Genomic DNA, 18,117 nt, shown 5'->3' with positions numbered 1-18,117 from the left:
AGCTGTCATCGAGCAAAAACGGGAGCTGGAAGCATGTAAATATAATAATAACCACTGCAGCCAAGAAGAGCGCCTGACGAGCCCAGTTGTAAGTAAGCTATTAAGACTCGACTGTACACCGTGTTTGTGTTTTCCTCCAAAAACAATAAGTTCTGTTGGAGCAGCCTTTCAATGCCTCTCTCTGTCTCTCGCTAGCAAAGTTGACCCAGACAACAAAGTAAAGCTAGTTTTCAGCTACGAGCCTGACACAGAACCCACCGTATTAGCCAGAGGTCCCTTTACTACGGTTCGGAGCCGCGGACCTTCAGTAACAGTAATAAATCACAGCAATAGTACATTCATGTAGTTGTAAACAGCATGATAATATATTAAGTAATCCAAAGTATTCAGAATACGTTACTCTCATTGAGTAACGTAACAGAATACGTTACAGAATACATTTTGGGGCATGTATTCTGTAATCTGTAGTGGAATACATTTTAAAAGTAACCTTCCCAACACTGTCTATTAATAACTCAACTAAAAGAGAAGGACAAGCCGCTATGACCATTTAAGGAAACAAACAACTCAGACATTGGTCAGTAAACTGAAAAGTAAGTAGCAACAACCAGAGCTCACCTTTCTCCTGCCTTAAATATCTTTAATTGCTGGTGGGAGTCAGCTGTTCAAAAGCAAAAAGGTGGCACCTCAGGCAGGACATACATAGGACACGCCCACACAGGCAACCAACTTCAGGAGGAGGCCCTGCTAGGCCCGTAACAGAAACAAACACTCCTACAATCAAACACCAGTGAAACACACACACACACACATACAGGGACATTAGACAGAGCAAAACAAGAGAGAGAAAAATAAAATCTGGTGAGCACAGGATGCTGAGGGAGCCATCCCATTAACTTTAATTCAATAAAAATTTGTTTATTTTTCATCACCTTTTATTTCCTGGACTAGCAAAACTGAGGCTGGTCCAAGTTTATATTTGTTAAACTGAGCATGTGGATACAGTTGTGGCTCTAATGAGCAACTGTTTTTGGCCAAGAGTGACACTAAAGTCTTTAGAGTTGAATTTTGTGAACGGGTTCATTTTTTAATCTCTTCAAATTTTGAGCTGGTGTGAGTAAGTATTGTTTAATATAAAGGGAGGGGGGGGGGGGGGATCTGATGAAAAGAAAATCACTGGAGAACAGCATGAAATCACAGTTAACAGGATTAGGTGCTGTATGTCAGTATGAGCAAACAGAATGTAAGATGGCTGATTACAGACACCACCTGAGATTCAGCCTCAGATGCAGAAAAAACAGGATTACTCCTAAGAGTCTGCAAATGAGCTCTGTTAAGGCCTTGAAGCAACAAAAATACTCCAGAAAGCACAGCACCAGCTGAACGGGTAAGACAAACACATTTTTACCATCAACATGCTAACATTTAAAGAGGACCGGATCCGACAGAGACTACAGTTTTTCTGGATGAGAATACTCTCCAAAGGGTGTTTGATTTCACTAAAAAAAACTTGTCTATACCAAATGATTTGTCTGATAAATTCTTGAAAGGTTCCTCCTTTCCTCTCTCAGCTGCTCATTAAACACCTGACTGGCATCCACGTTCCTGTTTTCTTCAGTTTCCTGCTGCTCATAAACTATATTTGAGTTAGTGCAGTTCAATCACCTGACTGAAAAAAGTAAAACAAACCAAACTGACAGCTCTTTATTTCCCTGATTTTGTTCTTTTCTTCTTGCTGTATTAAATGTTGAGGCAGGATTGTGTTTTATTTCTGCATTACTTTAAGTTTTAAAAACGTCATCATGTTTATCCAAAAATAAAAGGAAGCCATTAATCTCTTAAACCTGCATCACTTCATTTCTCTGTGTTCTTAACGTCTACTGTAAAAATAATATATTTAGTAAATCACATTTAGCTGTTTTGACTCTTTGGTGTTATGGAGTCACAGCCTCTATAACAACACACCCTAACTCTGCTTTCTTGCCCAAATTCTGTATAAATTCATCCAGACGTCTAGAAAGGAGAGCTGCACCATCCAAAGTGGGATGGATGCCATCTTCCTCAATAAGACCAGGTTTTTCCCAGAAGGTTTGCCAGTTATCTAAGAATTTCACGCTGTTTTCTGAACACCATTCAGACAGCCAGCGGTTCAACGACAGCATGCGGCTATAGATGACATCATTGGTCTCATAGGGGAGGGGACCAGAGAAACCTACAGTGTCTGACATTTTTTTGGCAAAGTTACAAACTGATGCAATGCTAATTTTAGTGACCTCGGATTGACTGAACCTGCTGTCATTACTGCCAACGTGAATTACAATCTTCCCATATCTACGTTCATTCTGAGCCAGCAGTTTCAGATAAGCTTCAATGTCACCTGTTCTTGCTCCTGGAATGCAATTGATCACAGTTCCTGGAGTCTCTAGCTGCACATCTCTGAGTACAGCTTCACCAATAAGCAGAGTTTTTTCCACAATGTGTGGATTGTCTGGATTGGTTTTGGAATCTTCATCTGATTTCTCCTCTTCCTCAGTCTTCTGTACTTGTTCCTCACTTGAGGGCCCTTCCTCAGTAGTTTTTGGATAAGAAATCATCTTTAAATATTCATATAATTCCTTCTTTTCTCCTCTCAGTGTTTTCTGTACTTCTTCAATCGTGTCTTCATCTGCCAGCCGATGAAGGAGAGGTCCACAGTAAAGCCTGACAAAGCAGAAAATCTCAGTTAAAGTTGTTGAAGTGTGTTAAACATCTGTGGAGCACATCATTGGTCTGGTGTTTACCGGGCACACTGTGGTTCTGGTAGAGGGGAACACAGCAGCTGGTTCAGGTGGAGGCTCTGCCTCATGCAGCACTGCCATTGGCTGAAAGCATGAGCCACACAGGGCTGCCATTTCCTCCTGATAGCTGCATCCTTTAAAGCTTTCATCTTCCTCTCAAACTCGTCCTCTAAAGACAAGATAAGACAAAGTTTCAGTGACACAGAACCAGAGACCAGCAGCAGTTTGTCTTCTTGTTCAGGCTGATGTGGAAGCATCAACGCTGCTGCTGTCACACAAACTCTGACTACAGGAAGTCTGACTACAGGAAGTCTGATTACAGTCTTAACCTGCTGTGACATGCAAGGGCATGAGTCGTCTCTGTGGGCCCTCTTCCTTTCAGTGTAGCCAGTAGTGATTCATATTCTACATTTATTAACAGTCCACGATGTCCATGTCTGCACAGTTTTCACATTAATTTCCCAACACTTTGTAATCTACAAATATTTTTTGGTTAAATAAGTTTTATTTTGTGTATCTTGAAACATTGAAAACTCCGATTACACTTGTAACACTAAAGACAACTAACAACATTTCACCAGAAACATGTTTTTGCCACTGTCATCCTCTGTCATGCTCACAATCTTCTTCTAACCTGGTCCCCTGTTAACCTGTTTAGAGCCTCAGACTGTTTTCAACCTGTTTGGTGTTGAAGGTCAACAGGGGTCAAAGCAGCTCATCAAGACACACCAGAATAACTGTAAATAATGTAATTATCTTTGTAACTGAGAAAGTTTAAATACATTTTGTACTTAGAGTGTTGATACTGATAGATACAACTGTTTATAACTTAAGGTCTCCGCTATATGAGCTCACCTTGTTTCCCATCATTTGGAGAGGAGGCTGTCGATGCTGCTTCAACCTCTCTGTTAGCTTCTGAAATCAAGGAACATCTTTCACATGTGACACTTTTTCATTGTTTTCAGTGACAGCTGATAGCTAAACCAGATTTTATTTTAAATTTTATAACAGTTAACTTCCCTCATTTTGCTTTTCTTGATTTTCTTCTTTTCATTTTTAATACCTTTTATTTTGCTTCCATGGGGAAAGATATCCCTCATAGTGCACATTTGCAATTACTTAGATAGAATAAATAAGCAGTGACGTCCAGTGTAGGGCGGAAAACACAATTTTATAAGTGCCATCAGAAAGCCTCCATTATATTATTGTTTCTTTCTTAACCATTCTTTCATAAAAAACAATTGTAAGGTCACTGATGTTGGACGAGTAGGCCTTGCTCGTACTATCAACTGTAAATCATCCCACAGTTGTTCTGTCAGGTTGAGGTCAGGACTCTGTGCAGGTCAGTCAAGTTTGTCCACATCAAACCTACTCATCCATGTCTTTATGGACCTACTTTGTGCAGTTATGTGCCGCAATGTTGGAACAGGAAGGGGCTGTCCCCAAACTGTTCCCACACAGTTGGCCAAAATGTATTGGTATGTTGTATTGGTACTGTTGTCCTGACCACCATCAAGAACAGACTCATCAGTCGGATATCCAGACAGAGAAGTGTGGTTCATCACTTTAGATAACATGTCTCCACTGCTCTAGAGACCAGTGGCAGCTTGCTTTACACCATTGCATCCCACTCTTTGCATTGTGGTTGGTGATGCAAAGCTTAGATACAGTTAGTCGCCATAGAAACCCTTTACACAAGGCTCTCTACGCACTGTTCTTGAGCTAATCTGAATGCCACGCGAAGTGTGGAGGTCTGTAGTGACTGTCTGCACAAAGTTGGTGACCTCTGAGCACAATGGGTCTGCTTACTCTGTAATTTTACATGGCCTACTACTTTGTGAGTTGCTGTCATTCCCTATCGCTCCCACTTTGTTATACTGCCACTAACAGCTGACTATGGAATTTTAGGCTATGTCCACATGTACACGGGTATTTTTGACAATGCAGCCTTTTCTATGCGTTTGGGCCTTTCGTCCACACGTAAACAGTGTTTTGGATCATTGAAAACTGCGATTTTTAAAAACTCCTGCCTGGGTGGAGATTTTTTAAAACTCTTTGCATTTACGTGTGGACGAGGAAAACTGAGATTTAGTCAACCAACGTCAAAGGTGTGCGCCTTTTTTGACTTCACGCTGTGCGCCACGTTATTGTTTACATGAGATAAATTTCTACAATGGCAGATATAGACAAAATACTGTTGCTGTTAATCTTATTATCTGCAGTTTTTCCACGCTTACATATACACACACGGAGTTACTTTCCCTCCATTTAGAAAGACTGAGGTGGGACTTCCGGTTGAGCTTTGATGGAGTAGGACGAGAGTCTGGGAGCTCCCGCCGATTTAGATTAAATTGTTATTTATTCGCGCTTTTTGGCCATATTTCCAGTCCTGTTTTGGTTTGTGGATTGTCTTGTTGAGAAGTTTTACTCGGGCCGGCGTAAAATGGCAGCAAAAAATGTTAAAACCCGCAGTACTATTCAAACACAACTGAGGCCTAGTTTGCAAACCGCGACCACACCCTCGAGTGAGCCGTCGTCTCCTGCAAAGCCCCCCACATGTCAAGCTAATCCTGATATCGAGGCTCTCAAGGTCGAGTTGCTGGCTTCGCTGAGAAAAGATATCGCCAACATCTTTAAAAAGGAACTTCAGGATACTCTGGGTGATGCTTTGTCTACCATTAAGTTCGACCTGCAGGCAGTGAAGACGCAGCTGGCGATCGATAAAGCTGCCAATGATGCTACCATGTCTGAGCTAAAAGGTACGGTCAAGGAGATGGAACACGCACTTACTGTCTGCTCTGATGATGTAGCTGAGATGAAAACCACTATTAAGGGCCTTACAGCTCATGTAGCCAAGCTGGAAAGTAAGTGTGAAGATTTGGAGTCCAGGTCGCGGCGCAACAATGTTAGGATAGTGGGAGTACCGGAGGGCCCTGACACGTGCACCACTGCTGCCGTAGCTTCCTTGCTAAAAGAAGCATTTGATCTGGGGAAGGAGCCGCTTTTGGATCGTTCGCACAGGACCCTCCAGCCCGCACCTAAGCCTGGCGACCGTCCACGAGCCATTGTATGCAGGTTTCATTACCACACTGACTGTGTTGACATTTTACGACGTGCTAGAGAACGCCGACAGATTAAAGTTGGAGACCGGACCATCTCAGTCTTCCCCGACTACACCGCCAGGGTGGCACGGGCACGTGCTGCATTCAACACGGTCAGGCAGCAACTCCGTGGCATTGAAGGTGTTCGGTATGGCCTGCTTCATCCAGCGCGACTCCGCATCACATATAAGGGTGTCGAGAAGGACTTTGTTTCAGCAGAGGAGGCCAGTGATTATGTCAAAACTTTGATCTCTGGGTGAGCCTCAATAGCCCCTCAGTTTGATGCTGTAATGCTGCTAAGGGTTCACGCTCTCGTTAGGTTTTACGCCACCTGTGCATTGTTTTCTTAGGCCGTTGTGCTAGTTATTGTACTGTTGGTGTGCTGGTTCCTTTTATTTTCATTGTTATTTATTGAAACTGAATTATATAATATACTCTTGTAATTCGGACCGGTCCGGCACAATCTTCTCCAAGCTTGCTGTATTGATTTGCATAGGACTGGGTTGTTTTTTGTTTCTGTTAAATTTTTATTTATTTATTTTTTGTTTGGTTGTTTTTGTTCTAATTGTTTATCTATCTATGTATGTATTTTTTTTTTTTTTTTTTTTATGCACTTTCGGTGATTTGTTGGAAAGTTCTCCTTCTGGGGAAGTCATATTTTGTACTGAGAGATCTTTTTTGGTTGGTTGGTTTCCTTTTTCTTTTTTCCCTTTTTTTAAAAAAAAAAAAAAACATGTTTACTGTTACGCGCACACTATTATACTGTAGAGAAGTTGGTGAGAGGTTGTTTTTCCCTCTCTCGCTTTTATTTTTACTTAGACTCCAATTAGTCTAGTCACTTTGGTGAATCATTTTTGCTACTTTGGGGGTACACTGCTGTCTCCTTTGTTCTGTTCTGTGGAGACTTTGGGTGTATTTGTGTTCAGGGTTGGGTTGGGTTGGGGGGGGCTGTCCCATTTCGGCTCTTCATGGCCACTGGCATTTTGGTTTGGTCTTTTTCTTCTTCCTTTTTATGAATGGTTAATGGCAATATAGACCCCAGCATTGCTGGGTCAGGCATGCCTCTTAGATTCACTAGTTGGAATATCAGAGGTATGGGTAACCCTGTTAAGAGATCTAAGGTTTTTACTCACTTGAAACGTCTAAATTCTGACATAGCATTTTTACAGGAGACTCATCTTCGCATTAAGGATCATTATAGGTTATATTGCCCATGGGTAGGTCAGGTCTTTCACTCAAATTTTAATTCGAAAGCTAGAGGAGTGGCCATTCTCACTAATAAGAAAGTTCAATTCTCTTCGACCAATGTTATCGCTGATAGGAATGGTAGATACATCATTGTTGCTGGTACCCTAATGCAGAAAAAGGTTTTGCTGGTAAATGTATATGCCCCGAATTTTGATGATGCTGAATTCGCTAATAGATTGCTGAGTAACATCCCCTTTCTGAATACACATTTGCTTATCCTTGGTGGTGATCTGAATTGTGTTTTTGATCCGATTTTGGATCGATCTAGTCCTCGTAATTTGACTCCATCATCTATGTCTAAAACATTCTCAGATTTTATGAAACAGAATGATCTTGTTGATCCATGGAGATTTCGCAACCCTTCAATCAAAAAATTTTCGTTTTTCTCTCAGGTCCACCAGTCTTATTCCAGGATTGATTATTTTTTCATCGACAGAACTCTTAATTCGTGTGTTAATTCTTCCGACTATTCTGGTATTGTAATATCTGATCACTCTCCTCTGCTATTGGAAGTTCAGCTTTCTACCCATAAACGTAGTCCTCCACATTGGAGATTTAACTCTCTCCTTCTGGCGGATAAAGACTTTTGTGAATTTATTTCAAGCTCTATTGAGGAGTTTTTGTCCTTCAATCAGGATGATTCTGTTTCATATTCTCTGCTATGGGAGAGTCTTAAATGCTACCTGAGAGGTCAAATTATTTCTTACTCTGTCCGTGCTAATAAAAAGATTAATGCCAGGCTTAAAGAACTTGTAGCTGCAATTAGTAACCTTGATCAAAGTTATACACTGAACCCTTCTCCAGAATTACTGAAGCAGCGCCTTGATTTACAAGCAGAATTTGATCTTATGTCAACTAAAGAGGCTGAGCACTTATTACTACGCAGTCGTGGCTCATATTACGAATATGGTGACAAGGCTAGTCGCTTGTTGGCACATCAGTTACGACGTCAGGCCTCCTCGCGTGTGATACCCAGTATTAAAAACTCTTATGACAATATTGCTACAGATCCCTTGGAAATTAATTCTACCTTTAAAACATTTTACTCTTTGTTGTACAAGTCCGAATTTCCCACGGATAAAGCTAAAATGAATGCATTTCTTCATAATCTTTTAAACCCTGTTATTGGTGCTAATGATGCGGGGCAATTGGACTCCCCACTATCTGTTGAAGAAGTATTAAAAGCTATTACAGTTATGCAGTCTAATAAAGCCCCGGGCCCGGATGGGTTTCCAATTGAATTTTATAAAACATTTATTGGTAAATTGGCTCCGTTGCTTTTGTCTGTGTTTAACAAATCCTTGGAAACGGGTTCATTACCACCTACTTTCACACAAGCAACCATAGCGCTCCTTCTCAAAAATGACAAGGACCCAACCTCCTGTGGTTCCTACAGGCCATTATCTCTGCTTAATGCCGATGCAAAGGTATTGGCTAAAGTAATTGCATCTCGCCTTGAGGATGTCCTTCCTCAAATTATATCTGAAGAGCAGAATGGCTTTATAAAGGGACGGCAATTGTTTTTTAATACCCGTACACTCTTTAATGTTATTTACTCAAAGCGTCTATCTGAACTTCCTGAACTCGTGATTTCTTTAGATGCTGAAAAGGCTTTCGATAGGGTGGAGTGGGAGTACTTGTTTGCAGTTTTAGAGAAATTTGGTTTTGGCGATAAATTTATTTCCTGGATTCGGCTTCTTTATTCGTCCCCTAAAGCTAGTGTTCATACTAATGATGTTTACTCTGATTATTTTGCGCTGGATCGTGGTTGTCGTCAAGGTTGCCCTTTGTCTCCCTTACTCTTTGCCATTGCCATCGAGCCTCTGTCTATTACATTGAGATCTTCTTCTGTATTCAGGGGAATCATCCGTAATGGAATTACACATAAAGTATCATTGTATGCGGATGACTTGTTATTATATGTGACTGACCCTGCATGCTCCATCCCTGCTGTTTTAAGTATTCTGGAGAACTTCAGTTCGTTTTCAGGTTATAAATTAAATTTGGGGAAAAGTGAGTGTTTTCCTGTTAATACGGCAGCACGTCAACTTCAACAGTCCGATCTACCCCATTCGTCTCAGTCCATCTGGGTTTAAGTACTTAGGGATTAACGTGACTCGCTCTCTAGCTGGCCTTAAATCAGCAAATTTGTCTCCTCTTATATCAAGGATCACATCTGATATTCAAAGATGGGGTAATCTCCCCCTTTCTTTAATCGGTAAGATTAATGTTGTTAAAATGAACATCTTACCAAAATTTTTATTTTTATTTCAGTCAATTCCCTTATTTTTGCCGAAACATTTTTTTGTTTCACTGGACAAGATTATTGGTTCTTTCATTTGGGGAGGGAAGCCACCTAGGGTTTCTAAAACTTTGCTGCAGCGATGCAGATTTAGTGGAGGACTTGCATTACCTAATTTTTTAGCCTACTACTGGGCCGCTCACATCCATAAACTTTGCTACTGGCTAAAATCTTCTGGTTCCTCGTGGTGTAAATTGGAGCTATCATCATGTAAGGGCTCTTCTTTACCGGCTTTGCTCTATTCCTCTTTACCCATGAAACCCTCTCTGTACACTGATAATCAGGTGGTTCTTAACACACTCAAAATCTGGTTTCAGTTTAGACGTCACTTTAATTTTGTAATGCCGTCTTCCTCGGGTCCTCTAAGCGACAACCATTTGTTTCCCCCTTCACTTTTGGACTCGACATTCTCAGTGTGGTGTGACAAGGGTATAAAACAGTTCAAACATTTATATGTGGATGGTGTTTTCGATAGTTTTCCCAACTTGTCCTCTCGTTATGATCTCCCTATTACCCATTTGTTTCGCTATTTTCAAATTCGAAATTTTGTTGCCAAGTGTTTCCCAAATTTCCCCTCTTTACCTCCAGAACAGCAGTGGGAAACTACGTTATCATTTATTCCTCATCACAGAGGAACCATTTTGAAACGCTATGATGCTATTCTGTCTTTTAGTAACCACTCTAATGTTAAGCTTAAGTGTACGTGGGAAGGAGAACTAGGAATTCAAATACATGAGGAGTCTTGGGAACAGGCTATAGCGAGGGTACAATCTTCCACCTCCTGTGCTCGTCTTGGACTTATTCAATTTAAGGTCATACACAGGGTGCATTTCTCTAAGTCTAGACTTTCTGAATTGTATCCAGAAGTGGAAAATAAATGTGATAAATGCCATGGTTCTCCTTGTCACCTTAGCCACATGTTTTTTCTATGTCCTGAGCTACAAGGTTTCTGGACAGGGTATTTTGCTATTATGTCAACTGTTCTTGGGGTAACTCTTCGTCCTTGTCCTCTGATTGCTGTATTTGGGATTCCTGTTCGCTCACTTACACTTGATTCCACACAAAAGGATATTATAGCCTTCACATCCCTATTAGCCAGACGTCTAATATTGTTGCATTGGAAGTCTGTTAAGTATCCTACTATTACCCGGTGGATTAAGATGTCATGTTTTTTTTAAAACTTGAAAAAATTAAATATACGTTGAGAGGTTGCACAGCCAAATTTTTTAACAAGTGGCAACCCTTTATCTCTTATTTTGCTAGTCTAGAGGTATTGCCTGTTTAAATGTACTTCTGTCACTGTTATATTCCTCTAATATGTTTGATGGTTGTGTTGATCTGTGTCTTTCTTTTAGAATGCGTTGTTTTTTTTTCATATATATATATATATATATATATATATATATAAGTTTATTTACTTAGAAAAATGAAGAAAGGTTGATTGTATTTCGGTAACTGCAAGTACTGTTGTTTTCTTTTTTCAATAAAAATATTTTACAAAAAAAAAAGAAAGACTGAGGTGTCAGAGTGAACTTCTACTTCTGTGGCTTCTACATTCAACACATATGCTCTCACAACCCAAATCCCAACGCCAAAGTCGTCTGTTTCGGACGAAGACTGGGTCGAACCACCTCTTGATAGACAACTTTGAAAGCACGGAAGTACTTCCAGACAAATGGCGAGAGAATTTTTGCACGTTGAGGACTTCACTTTTGGCTCTTTGTGACCTACTTCGTCTGCACATTGAAGCCCAAACAACCAAAATGAAGTTGCCTGTCAGTGTTGTAAAAAAAAGTTGCATGCACACTGTATTATTTAGCTGATGAAGTGAGGTTATGCAAGACTGCACACACTTCGGACTATTAAGGCAAGTGGTGTTGAAAATAGTAAGACAAGTTTGTATGGCAATTACTGTTCACTTGGGCCCTGTTTATACAGTTACCACCAAGTACAAAGTAGAGGAACTTGTAGCAGGGTTTTACTGAGCCTATGGAATTCCTCAGTGTATTGGTCTTGTGGATGGGACCCATGTGGAAATAAAGCAACCATCCATGAATTCTATGGACCATGTTAACAGGAAGGGGGAGTTTTCTCTGAACGTACAAGCCACCTGTGACTACAGGTATTAATTTATTGATGTTGCGTTGGCAAGGCAGTGTACACAAAACCCATATTTTTGCAAATTCTATGCTGAACACACATTTGAAAAATGGCATGAACTGTGGAACATAAAGAGGCATTTCAAGTTTTCCTTATTGAGGATCCAGCATACCCATGGCTTCCTTACCTAAAGAAAGAATACGCAACCGTGGGAAGCACTGCTCACGAACACTATTTTGGACTATGCTTATGTCGAGCTCATTGAATTTGTTTTTACAGACTGAAAGCATGGTTTAGAGCACTGCAAAGGCCCTGGCAAGTCTCCCAGTTCGTGTTTTTATGTGTTTTTTCTGTTTTATATTCCAGCGTGATATTGAGGAATAATTCCACCTCACTGTCTCTCCACACATAGGACTCCTTTCTGCTTTTATGTGCCCTATTTGTTTGTGCTTAACTTGCCAAAATGGTTAGGATTATTTTGCCACCTTTTTTTTTTTTTTAGCATGTTCTTGACAGCATTTGATTTGTTTTTTGCCTTTACATGTGGACAGAGATATTTTTTCAAAACTGCACGTGTGGTCCGGATTTTTTTTTTTTAACGAAAACTGAAAATCTCTGTTTACAAAGGTACCTGTGTACATGTGGACATAGCCTTGGTAGGCAGGAAATTTCATGACTGTAGTTGTTACACAGGTTGCGTGGTACCATATTGGAATTCACTGAGCTCCTGAGAGCAAAGCATTCTTTTACTAATGTTTGTAGGAGCAGTCTGCATTCCTAGGAGCTTGAGTTCATACACCCTAGACCACGAGAGTCACTGGAACACCTGAACTCAATGATTTGGATGGGTGAGTGACTACTTTTAGTACAGGGTGTGCCATTTATATGGATACACCGTAATAAAATGGGAATGGTTGGTGATATTAAAGTCCTGTTTGTGGCACATTAGTATATGTGAGGGGGCAAACTCCTCAAGATGGGTGGTGACCATGATGGCCATTTAGAAGTCGGCCATCTTGGATACAACTTTTGTTTTTTCAATAGGAAGAGGGCCATGTGACACATCAAACTTATTGGTAATGTCACAAGAAAAACAATGGTGTGCTTGGTTTCAGCGTAACTTTATTCTTTCATGAGTTATTTACAAGTTTCTCTTTGTTCACAGCCATTGACATGTCGAAGAGGTTAACACGTGAGAAGCGGATCGAAATTGTGTTGATATCTGGTGAACGCAGTAACCGGGTCATTGCAGCAGATTTCAATGCAAGACACCCTACGAGACTACCCAACTCCCATGCTACAGTTAGCAAACTGCTTGCTAAGTTTTGTGAAACTGGTTCAGTGTTGGATTTGCCAAAATGTTGACGCAAGAAAACTGTCACTGATGAAGAAACATCAGTGGCTGTCCTAGCTTCATTCAGCAAGAGCCCACAGCGTAGCACTCGCCGCATGTCACTGGAGAGTGGCATTAGTCGAACATCCCTTCGGCGGATATTAGCTACTCACAAATGGCACCCTTACAAACTCCAGCTACTGCAGCATCTCAACGAGGATAACCCAGATCGGTGCACAGAATTTGCAGACTGGGCAAAACAAAAATTGGAACAGGACCCGCAGTTCACGCAGAAGATTTTGTTCAGTGATGAGGCAAACTTTTATGTGAATGGGGAAGTTAACAAACAAAACCACCGCTATTGGTCGGACACTAACCCACATTGGATGGATCCCTCCAAGACTGTTGGAACAACAAAAGTGATGGTTTGGTGTGGTATATGGGGTACAACGATAGTGGGTCCATTCTTCATCAATGGAAACCTCAAGGCCACTGGATTTTTGAAATTGCTACATGATGATGTGTTTCCCTCTTTGTGCACTGAAGCTGGCACGTTTCCTGAGTTTTTCCAGCAAGATGGTGCACCACCACATTATGGGTGCCAGGTCCGAGCATTCCTAGATGAACAGTTTCCTGGAAAGTGGATTGGTCGTCGTGGGATAGTTGAAAGGCCCCAAGGTCTCCCGATCTGACCCCCTTAGACTTTTATCTTTGGGGTCATCTGAAGGCAATTGTCTATGGTGTGAAGATACGAGATGTGCAGCACCTGAAACTATGGATACTGGATGCCTGTGCTGGCATTTCTCCTGCGGTGTTGCTATCAGTGCATGAAGAGGGTTGCATTGACAATCCAACACAATGGGCAGCACATTGAACACATTTTATAAGTGGTCAGAAACTTGTAATTAACTCATGAAAGAATAAAGTTACGTTGAAACCAAGCACACCATTGTTTTTCTTGTGACATTACCAATAAGTTTGATGTGTCACATGGCCCTCTTCCTATTGAAAAAACAAAAGTTGTATCCAAGATGGCCGACTTCTAAATGGCCACCATGGTCACCACCCATCTTGAGGAGTTTGCCTCCTCACATATACTAATGTGCCACAAACAGGAATTTAATATCACCAACCATATATAAATGGCCATATAAATGGCCCACTCTGTAGTACAGTATATTTTCTATCCATTATCTGGGAAATATCTACCATGTTACCCAGTGAGACTTACCTGGACTGTCATGGTGATACATAAACCCCAGCAGGAGGGCGTGGAGGCAGTGGACAGTTTCAGGTTTTGGGTGGTGTTGTAGCCTCTTGAACCAGAAAACAGTCACACAGACTGGCAGCTTCAGCTGATCGGGGATGTTTTCTAAGGCTGAAGTCTGAACCTGCAGAGCTTCTTCAAACACCCTGCGACGCAAACCCTCAGGAGCCTGCACAGAAGGTACCACACAGACAAGATGCTCACGTGTACCACGGAAACACGTTTATGGCCTGTCAGAGGAATTAAACACATATTTATTAATTAACCTCAGTACCTCATGCAGATGCTGTAATTTCAGTTGTTTCTGTTCATCACTGCTGAGGAGTATGGATGGGACACTCTTGTCTTTGATCTCTTCTCTATCCCTGTCATATTCAGTGCACATCTGACCTCCAGTTAACAGTCCATAGAAGTACTGTCTGATGCGGTAAGCAGCTGTGTAACTACTTGGCTGTGAAAAGTCCTCCACAAGAGCAGGCAGGATCATTGTCTTCTGATCCACAATATTTATGATGAAAGTAGTGAGTTCTCCACGCTCAATTTTTTGAAGAACCCATAAAGGCAGCTCAGAATCAGTCTTTGTTGGTTCAACATATTTTTGAATGGAGAGTTTGAAAGATCTGTCCTCGATCTCACGAACGTAATTTACAGCATTTTGCAGAGCGTTTTCTCTCTTCACTGAATCATTACAGCTGTCCAGCTTCAATTTGCTTAAAAATGTGAGCATACCATACAGTCGTTTGATGTCGTTTTGACCAGGTGAAGATGATTCATTTGCAAATATTTCTTTACCTAATCTTGAATAATCATTTCCTGCTATTGAAGCAAAGACTGGCATGAGAGCAGGGTCCAATTTAAAATGCTCACAAAACTTTGAACACGTGTAGAGCTTAGCAGGAATTTTTCCATCCTTCTTTCTTTTCCACTCAAAGTGTTTAAGGTGAAGGAAACCTTTGTTCACATCATAGATGCAGAAATCTGTGTCAATGGACAGCACAGCCCATTGTTTCTGATTTGCAGCAGAAAAAATCTCAGGGTCTGCCTCTCCTAAACACTGTTTAAACTCTATGCCTTTCTCCTTCAAGATTTCTATGAAGACATCTCTGACCAGAGGTGGTAAGACGTTAGGCCTGTATCTTTTTCGTACAGTGCAGCCAAGCTCAGTTTCTGCTACTGTCTTTGCTTTTTCCAGTTTTTTTTTTAGATGAGACACAAGATGTTCACGCTTGTCGGATCCTAAACCTCCATCCAGGATAACGTACGGAGTGACTTCACAGTCCTGCAGAGTCTTAAAGAACTTACAGACCTCATCTTTAAATCCAGGATAATCTCCTCCACAGCGCTGGTCCAGCTTCAGATCAGAGTAATAATACAAAAAATAGTACAGAGCTGCACCATCAATGATGAGACCTGTTTTTTCTATGTTAACCTCCTCACAGAGAGAAGGTATCTGATCTATCAAGTCCTCTAACTTTAAAATTCCCATTATTCCTTAAAGTGTGGTGAAGATGAGCGGTGGTTATTGTGCTAATGCCTCTGTGTCTGCAGATATTTATACACCTGCTAGAACATCGTACACGCCCACACTGACAGAACCAGTCACACCTGCTCTGACTAATCTAGCATATCTATTTACTCTTTTGGTTTCATTTCTTTCATCTTCATGTTGTGGCTTTCAGTTTTATGTCACTATGTGGAGCAAAATGAAATGTGTTTCATTAACTTTCCAGCTCTGATAATATATCAAAGATACTTAGTTCTTTAAGATAAGAAAACGATACGATAAACCTTTATTAGTCCCAAACTAATAAAGGTTAAAAAAGGTTTTATTATCAACACATGTCCCAACTGGTGTTAAAAAAAAAATCAGTATTTAAATTCAGTAATGAACCATGTTGTGAAGAGGAGCTTTTCAAATTGAGAGCCACTGCTAAAGAAAGGCACGATTTTACCACCTCTCAGGTTGATCACTGTAACACTGCCTATTCAGTCCATGTTCTCCTTTCTTTACTACAAACAGTCCAAACTCAGGTGCACTGGCTTTGTGAAACAATGAATTGATTGACTCATTAGAGCATTCACCCATACTTTTAAATAACAGAGTGAAAACAGTGTTTGTGATAAGCTAGAGAGAATCATTACCTCAGACTGTCATCGGATTATTGTGAGAAAACCTGATATTGTTGGAGACTATGTGAGGAGCAGGCATTGCACTGAAGTAAAACACATTTACAAAAGATTTCAACATTTCATATCTTGACTCATGAGCTTTGAATAACTGCAAATCACTGCAGTGTGTTTGTATTCACATTTTTAGGTTTCTAATCAGAGGTGAAACAACCTGAGTCATTTGTCACCTAAGTAGAAGTAGAGATACTTGTTACAAATGCCATATTAATATAATATCAATGCATAATAATAAAAAAAATTATTTCAATTAATGTAATCACCTTGAACATCTGTTATGTAGAATGTAAGCAGAGGAAAACATTGTATAGATGTGGTCAGAAGATTACATACTCAAAAAGATTAAGAATAACCCAGGAACCACCAAGGCTGCAAAACCAACAGCTGAGTTAGTGAGTTACACATGAAAGCGGTAGAAAGAAGAACAAAGATAGTCTCTGTCACCAGCTGCATCTGGAGAGGCCCAGCATCCACCTATTTCTTTTCACTGTCCACAGCAGTGTTTGTTCCTTATCTATTTCTTCCTTTCTCTGACCTGATGTGGACTTGAAAGAGCAGTTTGTAAGAACTGATCCTGCCACTGAGACAGGTTTCTCAGGTAGGAGGAAAGTAGCTCTGTGCATCTTGACCATATTTGGCTCCACTCCACAGTGAACTTTATCAAAACTAAATACCGATCCCAGCTCATCAATGAGCACCCCACATGTGTATAAAGATGACCCTGACTCCATTCAAGCCCAGGTTTAAAATGCTGTCAGAATAAGCTAAAGCTCAATTCATTCACTGAGCAGAAAAGTGGGGAGTTGATTAAATATGGAGAGAAATTTGCACCCAAATGTCTGAAATGACACGTAACATCCCTCACTCACTCACAAAACCTCAAATACGTGTGCACCAGTCACCTGGTACACACAGATCATATCACATGCCCACATGGGGTTCACTCAGATCAACAAGTGTAAGCTATGTTCAAGTCCCAGTGTAAAACTGGGACTTCTGGGCTTCAACAGTGTACCTGTGTGTATTTGTTTTGTTTTGTTTGCTTATTCTTTTTACTTATTTCAAATAAAGTGGACACATATGCTCCCAGAAAGGTTTTTGAAAGATAAAATTATCAGATTCATGAAGCTAAACTTAATCAACTGTTTGTTAATGATCAGTATTTACACGGGTTTGGATTTATGCATTTGTAAAATAGTCTTGTGTGTTCAGATTGATTCTTATTTCTGTGTGGTTTGAAGCACGCACATGTGAGTCCTCAAAAGTTACACACAAATCATTGTACACATCTGTAAATATTATTTTACACTTGTGGATCATGTTGTATGCATTTCCAACACTTTTAAGGCAAATTTCTCTCTTTTTCGACCTCTTTAAATTTTAGTTGAATACCCCTAATATATACTGTTTATGCTGTGTTTATATTAGACTCTGTAAAGCTGGTATGAAGGTGGAATTCAGTGAATGAATCTCAGGATCATCATCTAAAATTCACGTGAATCTCTGCTACACTTGATGTAACCTACCATGAAACCACAGACACTGTGCACCAGTCACACACTGTTCTTTACTTTGAATCCATCACAGTACAGCAAACCAACCTGTTTATCCTGCACTGACCTGCAGAGGATGTTCATGTAACCTTTAACACAGTTTACCTCAGTTTGTTTAGCAGCAGGTTTCACAATATAAAAAAGCACAATGTCACACGTACAGACCCAATGTATGATTTAAAATCATGAGGACTTACATGTAAGCTTTAAATGAGCAGTCCTTACCTTTAAATATCACCTGCCTGTGAA

The 18,117-nt window shown here is 40.5% G+C and overlaps 1 protein-coding gene across 1 annotated transcript; it reads right to left on the bottom strand.

Annotated features, from left to right (window-relative positions):
* Positions 1 to 1,347: 1,347 nt before the first annotated feature.
* Positions 1,348 to 15,630, bottom strand: LOC102789056 (single-strand DNA endonuclease ASTE1-like). Its single transcript, XM_035916086.2, has 5 exons — positions 14,403 to 15,630; positions 14,093 to 14,297; positions 3,633 to 3,692; positions 2,781 to 2,946; positions 1,348 to 2,700 (listed from the first exon to the last, which is right to left on the bottom strand). Exons 1-5 carry the CDS (start codon positions 15,612 to 15,614, stop codon positions 1,935 to 1,937), a joined length of 2,409 nt encoding a protein of 802 aa, XP_035771979.2. The 5' UTR covers positions 15,615 to 15,630; the 3' UTR covers positions 1,348 to 1,934.
* Positions 15,631 to 18,117: the final 2,487 nt, after the last annotated feature.

Source organism: Neolamprologus brichardi, chromosome 7 (genome assembly GCF_056152115.1).
Source record: "Neolamprologus brichardi isolate AB-2024 chromosome 7, ASM5615211v1, whole genome shotgun sequence".
Classification (NCBI taxonomy): Eukaryota; Metazoa; Chordata; class Actinopteri; order Cichliformes; family Cichlidae; genus Neolamprologus; species Neolamprologus brichardi.
This window is presented reverse-complemented; position numbering and strand designations above follow the sequence as displayed.

Coding starts and splice junctions, on each gene's coding strand:
- LOC102789056 (XM_035916086.2), bottom strand. CDS start 15,614: ATGGGAATTTTAAAGTTAGAGGACTTGATAGATCAGATACCTTCTCTC. Junction 2,947..3,632: donor TCCAAATGATGGGAAACAAG/GTGAGCTCATAT, acceptor TCTTGTCTTTAG/AGGACGAGTTTGAGAGGAAG. Junction 2,701..2,780: donor CCAGAACCACAGTGTGCCCG/GTAAACACCAGA, acceptor CTGCTTTGTCAG/GCTTTACTGTGGACCTCTCC.